Here is an 11942-nt window from a genome sequence, read left to right as displayed (position 1 = left end):
CATCACAGTTTGAACCTGACACTGTGTCTGTGGGAAGAAGGCTGGGAATGGGGATGCTGCCTACCCCTTGTCCTCTGTCCTCCATCCTCCCTGCCCACCCCCCATCCTTCTTGCCCATCCTCCATCCTCCAGGGTTTCGCTTGGGCAAGTGCTTGGGGGTCCCGTCCCCATTTTCCCTGCCCCATTTTCCTTCCCGGCTACTCCCCACTGGTGTCAGCCTCTCCCATCGTTATTTTCTCCACCACTCATGTTCTGTGAGGACTCGGGATGTGCCCACCAACAAAGGTGGGTGCGTGGGGACAAAAACCAGGGTAGGGCAGCTCCCACGGGGCCCCCCTAATGAGGTCCCCATCCCACTGCCCAGGGAGGCCGTGCCAGATCCGGCAGCAGCGCAGATCCCGGCTGAGCCGCGGGGCTGGGCCCTTCCTGCGGCAGGAACCTCGCGAGGAGCCGTTTCCTCGTCGGGCGGCAGCGGGTCCCCTCCGCCACCGTCCCGTCCCGCCCGCCGCGGGGAGGAAACGCGCCCCAGCGCCCCGTGCTGCAGCTGGGGCCGGGCACCCACCCGGAGCCGCCGCCGAGCCCGGCCCCGTCTCTCGTCGAGGCGGCGGCGGAAACCGGGCGAGTCGGGACCGGCCCGGCGAGGGCACGAGCTGCACCGCGGGCGCGCACCCGCCCCAGCGCCGGCCGCAGGTGAGAGCGGGGCTCGGGGGCTCGGGGACCGGGGCTCGGGGGCTCGGGGGTTTCGGGGGTTCAGCGGCTCTGGGGTCTCGGGCAAGGTGGCAGGGATGGTGGCGGTGACCCCAGGACTGTTCCAGCAGGTTCGGGCGGTTCGCGGAGAGGCCGCTAGGGCTGCGGCTCAGCGGGGACCCCGAGGGAGCTGGGCTGGGGGGTTCTCAGCCCAGGGGGGCTTGGGCGCTGCCGTCACCCTTCGCTTGCCCGTGTCCCGCAGGCGGGGGCGCGGGGAGGCCATGGAGGCGGCGGCGCCGGCGGAGGAGGCGCTGGTGCTGGTGGAGTACGGCTTCGAGTACCGCGCCAAGGACGGCACCTTGGTCTCCATCAAACCCAACGAGCGCTACGTCCTGCTCAAACGCACCAACCCGCACTGGTGGCACGTCCGCAGGAGCGGGGACCCCCGACCCTTCTACATCCCGGCCCAGTACGTCAAGGAGCTGCCGCCCATCGCCGCCCCAGCCCCGCTTGACCCCCCTCCATCGGGACATGCTGCGACAGAACCGGCCACGCTCGTCCCTCAGCCCCCGCCAGCCTACGAGTATCGGTTCATCGGCGCCGCCGAGCCGGGAGAGCCGGCAGGAGAGTGCCCGGTGTCCCGCAGGGACTCGGTGCCCAGGAGGGACTCGGTGCCCAGGAGGGACTCACCTTCATCACTCAGCTCTTTTCGGGTCCTCACGGGGCTGACCCCGCACCCCGCTGAGCCTGTGAGACCTTCGCACTCCCTGGATGACCTGGCGCGGGTGACACCAGCAGCACGCAGTGCCACTGCCATGGGGGCACGGGGGGACCCCCCAGGACACGCTCGGCCGCTCGGGAAGAGCCGCTCCGAGACCCTCTGCCCCTCCGGCAGGGACAGGGACGTGGCCAGGAGGTGGCCTGGGGCCGGCCCCGCCTCGCAGGTACGGTGACATCCCCACTGCTGTCCCCAAAAGCTGCGCTGGGAGGGGGTTAGCGGGTAGGGATGTTGAGCCTGGGCCCCTCGGCTGATTCAGTGGCTGTTTCCCCCGCCATGACCTTGTGACCCCCAGCACAGAGTGGGGTGACAGCCGGCACTGCAGCCACTCCTGGGACCCCACACGTTTCCCCACCGAGCTGACACCATTGACAAACCTGAAGGTGACCCCACCGTAGGGGTTTGCCAGGATTAACCATTTCGGGGGTGTGAGTGACCCTCACACAGGGACCCCCTTCCACCCTCAGCCCCCTGGCCTGTGCCTCAGTTTCCCCACCATCATGGGCACCCCCGAGCTCTCCCAGCCCCCCACTCTGCAGAACCCCGCAGTCCGTGGTGCTCGGGGCTCGGTGTAACTCAGGGGGGTGGAGTGTCCTCCTGAGGTTCCCAGAGCATTCCGGGATGAGAGGAGGCAGAAAGGGGTTAACAGGGAAGCACAGCAGCTCCTCCCTGCCGGGGCGGGAGCCTCACCTGGGCGCAGCACCCATTGACCGAGGTGGGTGCTGGGTGCACCCCGGCACAGGCCAGCGCCCCGACACCCAAACCCACGCTGACCCCACAGCAGTAAGTAGCAAAGGGCTCTGCCAACACCCCCTGGGCTGCACCTCCCTGAGGGGGTCACCCAAGGGCGGGGCTCCCCCCTGGCTGCTCACCTGCCAGCAACGCGGGCTGGGGTACACGGGGTGAGAGAGTGGTGGCAGAGGGGTGGGTCTCACGACCTTGTCCCCTCCTCACTTATCCCTGAGCACCTCGCTTTGGAGTAACCACAGGCACCTGGAGCACCCCAAGCCTGGCTGTCCCCCACTCCAAGGGGGAGCTGGAGGGATTGTGCCACCTGGGGGAGTTGCTGGAGGAAATAGCTGTTGGTGTTGGGGGGCTGTGTTTTACACCCCATTTTACATCTTGTGCCCCCAGCTGTGCTCTTTTCACAGCCAAAGCTACTGACCCCCAGCATAGTTCCCAACCCTAGTGCCACCACGGGAGCATTCCCCTTCCCTCCCAAATCCAGCCAGCGCCAAAACCATCCGGCACTGGGCATGGCAGGACCATGGTGGTGTCAGTCCTGTCACCATCTGTGCCCCCCACCCCCATGGGCTGGGATGATCCCGCTGGTGTGGGGATGCAGCAGCCCCAAATCAGCTCCTGGTGGCGCAGTGTGACACCAGAATTTGGGGGGATCATCCCAGTGCAATTCCTGCTCAGCATCATCCTGAAGCAATTCCTGCTCGGTTGGCCCTGTCTTTGCCAGAGCGGGTGACAAGTGGCAGGTTGTGGCTGATGGGTGACAACAGCCCCCAGAGAGGCCAGTTCCGCCCTGGCGTCTCTTCCGCTCCTCGATCCCCGGCAGGAAGCGCGGTGGGTGCAGGGCCCGCCTCGGGGTGCTGGTGCCGTTACCGGAGCCTCGCAGGGTCCCCTCGGCTGTCCCCACCCTGCTGTTCCCGCTGTCCCTGGTGTCCCCACCATGGGTGACCGGGCGCGGGGGGGGCCGCAGCCGGCCTGGAACAGGGCGTTGCAGCTGCTGCACTTGGGGAAGGTAGGCAGCACCCAAGGGTGCACCCAGCCAAGGGATGGGGGTGTTTTGGAGTCACTCCTTTCTAGGCTCCCCCTTGGGTTTCCCTGGAGGTTTATGGGCACTGGCAGGTGCCACAATGCCCATCCTAAAGCAGGGAGGGGCACCCAGCTGCCCCCGGGGATGAGAAACCCCCAGGGATGCACCCATGGGGGAGAGAGAGGTGCTAGGGGGGCTCTGTGCCAGGGATCCCCCATTTCTACCCCCATGTCCCTTGACCCCAGGAGGAGGCCAGACCCCCTGCTGGTTTCTGGCCCTGCTCACCCTGGTGTGGGAGTCCTGGGGTAATGGGGAGAGGGTGAGGGGTGTCATCTATCTGCTGTCCTACTCTGATCCAGGGTGTCCCCAAGGACAGTGCACCCACTCATGAGTCACCTCCCTCATGGTGATGGGCAGGGCTGGAGTTGGGACCTTTGTCCCCACAGCCATTAGTGAGACACTCAGGCTGTAAAACTGGGGAGATCAAAGGGTGACAGGAGGGGATTCCCCACTGGCAGCACCCTACTGGTCCTAGGGGACACATCCCCCTACCCCAAACATCCCCACGGGTGAGGATCAGCCAGGCTGGTGCTGGTGATGCTATTTTGGGATGTGGTGATAGGACTGTCTGGTTTGGCATCCGGCTCTGGGCGGGAGACCTGGGCTGTGGCTGCTTGAAGTGTCTCAGGGTGCAGATGATGAGGGTGCTGGGGTGCAAGCATGGGTGAGATGGATGTGAGTTTTGGGGTGCTGTTGCTGAAGAGGTGGGAACAGAGGCTGGGAGTGCAGGGGATGAGTAGGTTGGAGGTGTTGGGACGGCAGATAGCAGTGCAGAGGTTGTGGATGTTCATGGTTTGGGTGCCAGTGCTGTGGGTGCTGTATCCGGGGGGTGATGCAGGTACCAGTGCTGTGGGTGCTCTATTCAGGGGGTGATGCAGGTACCAGTGCTGTGGGTGCTGTATCCGGGGGGTGATGCAGGTACCAGTGCTGTGGGTGCTGTATCCAGGGGGTGATGCAGGTACCAGTGATGCAGGTGTGGATGATGCAGGTGATGCAGATACCAGTGATGGAGGTGCAGCATGAGTGGGTACCAGGGACACAGGTTTTGATGATGTGGGTGACCTGGGTACCAGTGATGCAGGTGCTGATGAGGGTGCTGCACGCCGTGGGTCGTGCAGGTGCCAGTGACGTGGTGCTGGTTGTGAGGGTGCTGCCATCAGCAGGTGACACAGGCAGCAGTGACACAGGTGCTGGCTCTGGGGACCTCGATGTCCTTCCATGTGCCCCACTCTGGGTGCTGTGGGTGCCCCTCTCCACCTCCTGGCCTCCTGCACCCCATCAGTGGCATCTCCTGCCCCACATTTTGGGGGTGCAGGCAGGGGGCGACCCAGCAGCCAGGGCAGGATCTGTTCCTCAGCACCTCACCTGAACACCACACTGGGGACATCCCAGGAATGCCATCCCAGCTGCAGCAGTGACACATCCGTGTTCCCCAGGTACACAAGGAGTCGGAGGAGACACCTGATCCCATCTACCTCAATATCCAGGAGCTGCAGGAGGCCAGCACTGCCAGCTCAGCCCCAGAGGAGCCCAGCGGCTCCGTGTCGGACTGGGAAACCCACACGGACACGGACAGTGGACATTTGTTTTATTATAACCCGGTGACGGGCGAGACCACGTGGGATTGTCCCTTCGGGCAGGATGGAGTGAGTCCCGCCGCCTCTCCCGCCTCCTCACTCGCACACAGCCCGGAGCTCCCCGAGTGGCAGCAGCACGTGGATGAAGGAAGCGGACAGACTTTTTTCTATAATTCGGTGACAGGTGAGACGTCGTGGGACCCCCCCACTGCGGGAGACACAGGCAGCCCCCGGGAGATTCACCCTGGGGGGACGTGGTACGGTCCCATGGAGCAGAGGGTGAGCACCCGGCGAGGCGCGGGGATGGGCTTGGGGTGGGGGCAGAGACAGGGATGGGGATGGAGGTGAAAAAGGGATGGGATGAAAATGGAGACAGAGGTAGAGATTGGGATTGAGAAAGGTGTGGGAGATGCAATGAAGATGGAGATTGAGATGGAGATGGTAAGAGATGGAGACAGATGGGAATGGAGGTGAAGATGCACATGGGTATGGATACAGGGGTGCAGGAAAGGATGAGAATGCAGATGGAAACAGGGATGGAATGACAAAAGAAGCAGAGCTGAAGACTGAGAAAGGATGGGAGATGCAAAGGAGATGAATATGGAAATGAAGATGGAGATGGGGAATGAAGATGAAGATAGGAGAAGGTGGAGATGGGAACAGATACAGGGATGGAAGGGAGGGGAATGGAGATGGAAACAGGGATGGGATGGAGATGGAGACAGGGATGAAGTTGTAGGTGGGAGACAGGGATGAAGATGAAGGTGCAGATGAACATGGAGATGGGAATGGATAATGGGACTGAGACGGAGATGGGAACAGGAATGGGAATGGGATTGAGGTGTAGGGGAATGGAGACAGATGGGAATGGAGATCATGGAGATGAGGCAGCCCCCACCTGGGTGAGCAACACAGGGATGCAGATCTCTTGGTTGAGCACAAGATTTTGAACTGACTGTCTCTTCTCTCCAGCCACCCACTCCAGAAACGGATTATCCCAACCTGTCTCCAGATGAGCTGGAGTGTTATCCCGAGGAGGACTATTCGCCCGTGGGCTCGTATGATCAGGGGGCCTCTCTCTGCCTGTCCCCAAGGCACCCCGAGGAGCTGGGGTCACCCCCGGGCTGGTACGGGCACAGCCACCCCGAGGGAATCACGTTCTACTCCGAGCACTTTGCCCCTGACACGGTACGGGATAGGGATGGGAGCAGGGTAGAGGATGGGGATGGGGACAGGGAAATGGAAAGGGATAGAGAATGGAAAAGAGATGAACACAGGGATAGGAACTGGGATGGGGACAGGGATAGGTTATGAACAAGGACAGCAGTGGGGGGGACAGGATCAGGGATGAAGATGCACACAGGGGTGACTGCCAGGGATAAACATTCTCACAAGCCCACAGAGCAGGGGCTGCAGGGGCTCTGGGGTGCCGTGGGTGCACAGCACAGCCCCCTCCTGGCAGGGCCACCTGGGGCATCACCTGACCCTTCCCTGCCCAGGTGCCATCGGGCGGCCGCCACGAGCGGGCCAGCAGCGGCTCCAGCCAGGACAGCGGGCGCTTCGCCTGGCACGGCACCGTGTCACCAGCACCGGGCAGCAAGGAGGAGAAGGGGGGCACCCAGCCTGCCCTCACCCCAGCACCAGGGAGAGCAAGGGGCAAATTTGACACCCCCACCTTTACTTTCCAGTTTAAAAGCCTTGAAAAAGCCGGGGTGCTTAACCGGACCAAGACAGTGGACAGAGGGAAGCGGCTCCGGTAAGAACAACCCGGTGTCCCCTGGCCCTGGAGTCCAGCAGGGGTAGGGGCTGTGCTATCCCACTGTGTGACCCCTGCTCTCCTCTCCAGGAAGAACTGGAGCTCATCCTGGACAGTGCTGGAAGGGGGAATCCTCACTTTCTTCAAGGACTCCAAACACTCAGCTGCCAGTGCCTTGGTAAGAGCCCCAATAGCCTTGGGGCAGGGCAGCTCCCATGGGATGGGACCAGTGTCCATGGGACAGGGCCAGCACCCATGGGACAAGGCCAGCACCCATGGGACTGGACAAGGACTCACAGGATGCAGCCAGTGTGTAGGATAGGGGCAGCACCCACCGGGAACACGGTACTGGCTTCACCTCTGGGGTGGGGATTCAGGGCTCTGTCCAGGGTGTGTGGAGGCTCTTGGAGAAGGGAAACTGTGGCCAGCACCCACAGAATGGGGCCAGTATCTGCAGGGTAAGACCAGCATCCATAGGATAGGGTAAGGATCCACAGGCTGGGGTTGAAGCTGCAAGGTGGGACCAGCACCCATAGGATAGGACCAGGACCCACAGGCCAGGGCAGGTGCCCTGCACAGAGACCCCAGCACTGCGACACATCTGCTCAACCCCCCAGCATACACACCCTCCCCGCAGGGAGCACCCAGAGCAGGTGGGAGCCAGCAGGAGGAAGCAGAGCTGTCCCCAGTTCCCCCCCCAGTCCAGTTCCCCCCCAGCAGTGCCCAGCAGCTGCTGCCGGATGCAGAAGTTGCTGTGGGTCTTGCAACACCTTATGGTGACATTGACAGTGGGTGGGGGGGAGGACAGGGGACCCTTAGCTGGGGGAGACAGTGTTGGCTTCACTTCGGGGTTTCAGGGCTCTGTCTGGGGGTCCAGAGGCTCTTGGGGCAGGGGGACCGTGACCAAAGCACCCCAAAACCCAGAGCATGGGGAGAAGCAGTGGGTCTGATGCTCTCCCCCTGCAAAATCTCCCTCCTTGGGGGCAGCCATCCTCTTCCTGCCATGTCACTGAGAGGAAACCCAAAGCTGGAGCCCCCCGGGATCCCTAGGGAAGGCTGGGAATGTCCTTTGAGGTGATGGCAGCCCCCAAGTTAGTGGCCATGACCTCACCCCACCACAGCAGTCCCGTGTCCTAGTCTCACAGAGACCATAGGAGGGGACAGAGGGGTCCCATAGAGGACATCTGGCAACCTTGCCTTTCTAGAGGAGGGCACCCTACACTCCCCACCAGGATCCCAGTGTCCCTGTACCCTCCTGGGCAGGTGCCACCCTCATCCTCTTGTCCCCACAGAAGCACCCTGGCACCCTGACCACCCCCGAGCACACAGTGGAGCTGCGCGGGGCCACCCTCACCTGGGCTGGCAGGGACAAGTCCAGCAAGAAGAATGTCCTGGAGGTGAGCAGGTGACAGCAGGAGGGACACTGGTCACACCCCAGGGTCCATCCGTGGCCCACAGAGCAATGCCACACCTGCCCAGTTCGTCCCAGCAGTGGTGCAGGGGTGGAAGTGGGGACACTGAGGACGTGCCAGGGTGGGAGCACAGGGACACTGCACTGCCGGTCACTGTCCCGTTCTGATGGGCAGAGAAGTCACCCGGGGACATCCTGGCTCCCAGAGGGGCTTTGCACAGGGGGGAGCCGCTCCAGCTCCCCGCACACGGCTCCATTTGGTGCCATCGGAGTTGGCGCCGGGCTCAGCCACATCCTGGTTCCCCAAATCCGGCTGGTTGGGCCGCCCCGTGCCCTTTCCCTGACCTCTGCCTGTTGCTGCGGCAGCTGCGGACGCGGGAGGGCTCGGAATTCCTCATCCAGCACGACTCGGAGCAGATCATCACGGGCTGGCACCGCGCCATCGCCGACAGCATCGGCCGGAGGGTGAGCACGGCCCCTGCCCTCCGCCCCGCCCCGGGCCCGGCCCCGGCTCACGGCTCCCCTTCCTCAGGGCTCCGATATCCCCGCGGAGGAGGAGGCCGAAATTCGGGCTGAGTTCGGCTCCCGCGAGAAGCTGGGGGGCGGCGAGGAGAGGAGGGCAGGTGAGTGCCCGGGATGGGCACGGGAGCCCCGGAAAAAACACCCACCCACCCTGCGGGTCCCGGGGGTGGGACGGGCCGGGGGACCCCTCGGACCCTCGGGACGGTGCTGACCTGTGCCCTGTCCCCGCCAGCGGCCGGGCAGGTGACAGGTAGTGCCGAGAGTGACACCAACAGAGTCCGGAACAAACTCCGCAAGTTCCTGCAGAGGCGGCCGACGCTGCAATCCCTGCGGGAGAGGGGCTACATCAAGGGTGGGTTTGAGGGGGCTGGGTCGGGGGGTGCTGGGATGGGGCTGGATCAAGGACACGTGCTGGGATGAGGGTAAATCCAGAGTGGGTGCTGGGATGGGGTGTCGGGACAGGGCCTATCAAGGATGGATGCTGGAATAGGGCTGAATCCCTGGGGATGTCTCCAGGCTGGAGGGCGGGTGGGGACAGTCAGGGATGGAGCTGGGACAGCCAGGAGTGTTGCTGGGACAGCCAGGGATGGAGCTGGGACAGCCAGGGGTGGAGCTGGGACACCAGGCTGAGTGACCAAGCCCAACCTTGACCCAACATCTTGGTGATGGGCTGGGATGTGTCCCATCACCTCCAGTCACCCTCGTGGGACACTCCTATGGGAACAAGACCCTCTATCCCCAACCCTGTCCCCCACTAGCCACCCTCCTGGCGTCCCTTGGTCATGCTCATGTCCCCACTGTGTTCCTAGACCAGGTTTTTGGCTGCTCGCTGGTGGCGCTGTGTGAGCGGGAGCGGGCAACAGTGCCACACTTCGTCCTGCAGTGCATCTGGACTGTGGAGAGGAGAGGTACCCCCCTGGGGACAGGGATGGGGAGATGGGGACAGCTCTGGGTACAGCCTACATGGGATGTTTGGGTTTTCCTTGGAAGCTTGGCGATGGCTGCTGTGGGCACCAACACAGCTGTACTGGCCACTGTCACCATGTGCCACCTGGCTGTGGACATCCTCCAGGGGACAGCAAGGACACCTGGGGACCTGAAGTTCCCTCAAGAGTGTCTAATGTCCCATCCCATGGTGGACTGTTTAACTGGGAGCTTTCCCTCATCTCCATCTGCCCAGGTCTGGACATTGATGGGCTATACCGGGTCAGTGGCAACCTGGCCACCATCCAGAAACTGCGCTACAAGGTGGAGCACGGTACGGTCACCTGTGATGGCAGTGAGGGATGATGGGGTATAACCCCCTTCAGGGGCAGAGGGACAAGGCTGGGGTTGGGGACAGGGCAGCCAGGGACGCCCCACCTATCCCTGGGGCTCTGGACACACCTGAGATGCTGTTCCACCCCCAGACGAGCATCTGGACCTGGATGATGGGCGCTGGGAGGACATCCACGTTGTCACTGGGGCACTGAAGCTCTTCCTGAGGGAGCTCCCGGAGCCACTCATCCCCTTCAGCCACTTTGACAAGTTCATCGCTGCCATCAGTGAGGGACAGGGACAGGGGATGGGACAGGGGATGGGATGGGATGGGATGGGATGGGATGGGATGGGATGGGATGGGATGGGATGGGATGGGATGGGATGGGATGGGATGGGATGGGATGGGATGGGATGGGATGGGATGGGATGGGATGGGATGGGATGGGATGGGATGGGGACAAGGATGGGGTTGGAATGGGATGGAGACAAGGATGGGAGCTGGGATGGAATGGAGATGGGATGGGGAAGGGTATAAGGATGGGATTGGGGACAGGAAATGGAATGGGGTGGTGATGGAGATGGGGTGAGGATGGGGATTAGAAAGGAATGAGGATGGGAATGGAGGCGGGGACAGGGATGCTGTGACTGCTGGAGCCAGCACCCCACCATGCCCTCCCTCCCTGGCAGAGATCCAAGACCCGTCCCTGCGGGGCCGCTGCATGCGGGACCTGGTGCTGTCCCTGCCACCCGCCCACCACGACACCATGAAGGTCCTTTTCCGCCACCTCTGCAGGTGACACCCCCTTGTTCCCCCAAACCCAGCCCGCTGCAGGAAGGCAGAACACGAGTCTGGGGACAGTCCCCAGGGTCAGGGCCATGCTGGTGACACGTCCCCTGTTCCTGCAGGGTGGTGGAGCACAAGGAGGAGAACCGCATGTCGGTGCAGAGCGTTGCCATCGTCTTCGGCCCCACGCTGCTGCGGCCGGCCAGCGAGGAGAGCAGCATGGCCATGCACATGGTCTTCCAGAACCAGGTGGTGGAGCACATCCTCAACCACTATGGATACATCTTCCCCGAGGGATAAACCCTGGGGACACCTGCGAGGACAAGCCCAGCAGTGGGGATTTGATGGAGCAGCATCTCCAGGAAGGACTTGGCCGTGTGTCACCTTGGTGGTGGCTCCATGAAGGGCAGCGCAGTGACCCGGCTCTGGGGGGGCTTGGCCACCCTGTCGCACTGGGGCTGATCCAGGGCTGGAGCCCCAGGGGTGTGTGGGGTTCAGTGGGTCCCCGAGGTCAGTGCAGCCCTGCAGTGCCCAGCCCACCGGGCTGGCGTTCCCAGCTGGGAACAGGGAGTGTGCAGTGCCTGCTGGGCAGTGGCACCACAGGCGGGCAGGGAGAGGCCGGGCAGGGCCATGGCTGGAGCCCCCAGCCCGTTCCCAAATAAAGAGCCTGTTCTGACACAAGGGCCAGGTGTTGCTGGCAGGATGGGGATGTCCCAGGGATGTGGGTGGCACAGCTCCGTGCTCCTTGGCTCCTGGTGACCCTTGGGGACACCACATGGCCTTTGTACCCCATGAGGATGAGGTGACCTGAGGCTGCAGGACACAGCAGTGACCTGGGACACCATTCCTGGCTGCGTCACTAAACACTGTGTCACCACAAATGGCACCACAGACAGTGAGATGTGATGACAGCCACACATGGGACATGAGTTCCCATCACCCAGAGCCATCTCCTGGGGTGGGGGCACTTTGGGTCATGATGGTGACGAGCTGGGTCACAGCCAGGACAGGATGGGATGCAAAAAGGATGGCAAGGGACTGATTTGGGACATAATGGGGACAATAAAGAGCATGGCAGGGGCAGGAGGAGGAGGTGTGGGGGACATGAGACATGTCCCTTGGTTTGAAACACGGTAAGGACAGCACATGGCAGCAGTTTGGGACACAGGGATGGCTGGGGTACACAGGGGAACACTTGGGGACACAGCAAGGGCACTTTGGGGTGAGGTGGAGATATGTGGGGATGTGATGGGGCCAAGCTGGGCTGCAGGGGAGACTCTTTGGGACAAGACAGAGACACTTTGGGGTGCAGTGGGGTCATTTTGGGGCACAAGGATTT

General features: G+C 62.8%; 1 protein-coding gene across 2 annotated transcripts; it reads left to right on the top strand.

Annotated features, from left to right (window-relative positions):
* Nucleotides 1–91: 91 nt before the first annotated feature.
* On the top strand, nucleotides 92–11786 carry ARHGAP27 (Rho GTPase activating protein 27). Of its 2 annotated transcripts, none has more exons than XM_079327655.1 (15): nucleotides 92–690; nucleotides 950–1631; nucleotides 4730–5149; nucleotides 5843–6058; nucleotides 6559–6626; nucleotides 6717–6804; nucleotides 7919–8023; nucleotides 8404–8502; nucleotides 8570–8660; nucleotides 8792–8911; nucleotides 9369–9467; nucleotides 9740–9817; nucleotides 9969–10103; nucleotides 10507–10612; nucleotides 10726–11786. In XM_079327655.1, exons 2-15 carry the CDS (start codon nucleotides 969–971, stop codon nucleotides 10901–10903), a joined length of 2466 nt encoding a protein of 821 aa, XP_079183781.1. In that variant the 5' UTR covers nucleotides 92–690; nucleotides 950–968; the 3' UTR covers nucleotides 10904–11786. The 2 variants fall into 2 exon arrangements, with proteins under 2 accessions (XP_079183781.1, XP_079183780.1); XM_079327654.1 differs by having other exon boundaries at nucleotides 6370–6626; nucleotides 10726–11783.
* The last annotated feature ends 156 nt before the right edge of the window (nucleotides 11787–11942 follow it).

The sequence above is a fragment of the Erithacus rubecula genome (genome assembly GCF_903797595.1).
Source record: "Erithacus rubecula genome assembly, chromosome: 27".
Classification (NCBI taxonomy): Eukaryota; Metazoa; Chordata; class Aves; order Passeriformes; family Muscicapidae; genus Erithacus; species Erithacus rubecula.
Note: the sequence above shows the minus strand (reverse complement) of the source record. Positions and strands in the feature narration are given on the sequence as shown.

Excerpts from the sequence above, each read along its gene's own strand:
- ARHGAP27 (XM_079327654.1), top strand. The coding sequence starts at position 969 with ATGGAGGCGGCGGCGCCGGCGGAGGAGGCGCTGGTGCTGGTGGAGTAC. Across the intron at positions 8,503-8,569 it reads CCGACAGCATCGGCCGGAGG|GGCTCCGATATCCCCGCGGA; the intron begins GTGAGCACGGCC and ends CCCCTTCCTCAG. Across the intron at positions 9,468-9,739 it reads CTGGACTGTGGAGAGGAGAG|GTCTGGACATTGATGGGCTA; the intron begins GTACCCCCCTGG and ends CCATCTGCCCAG.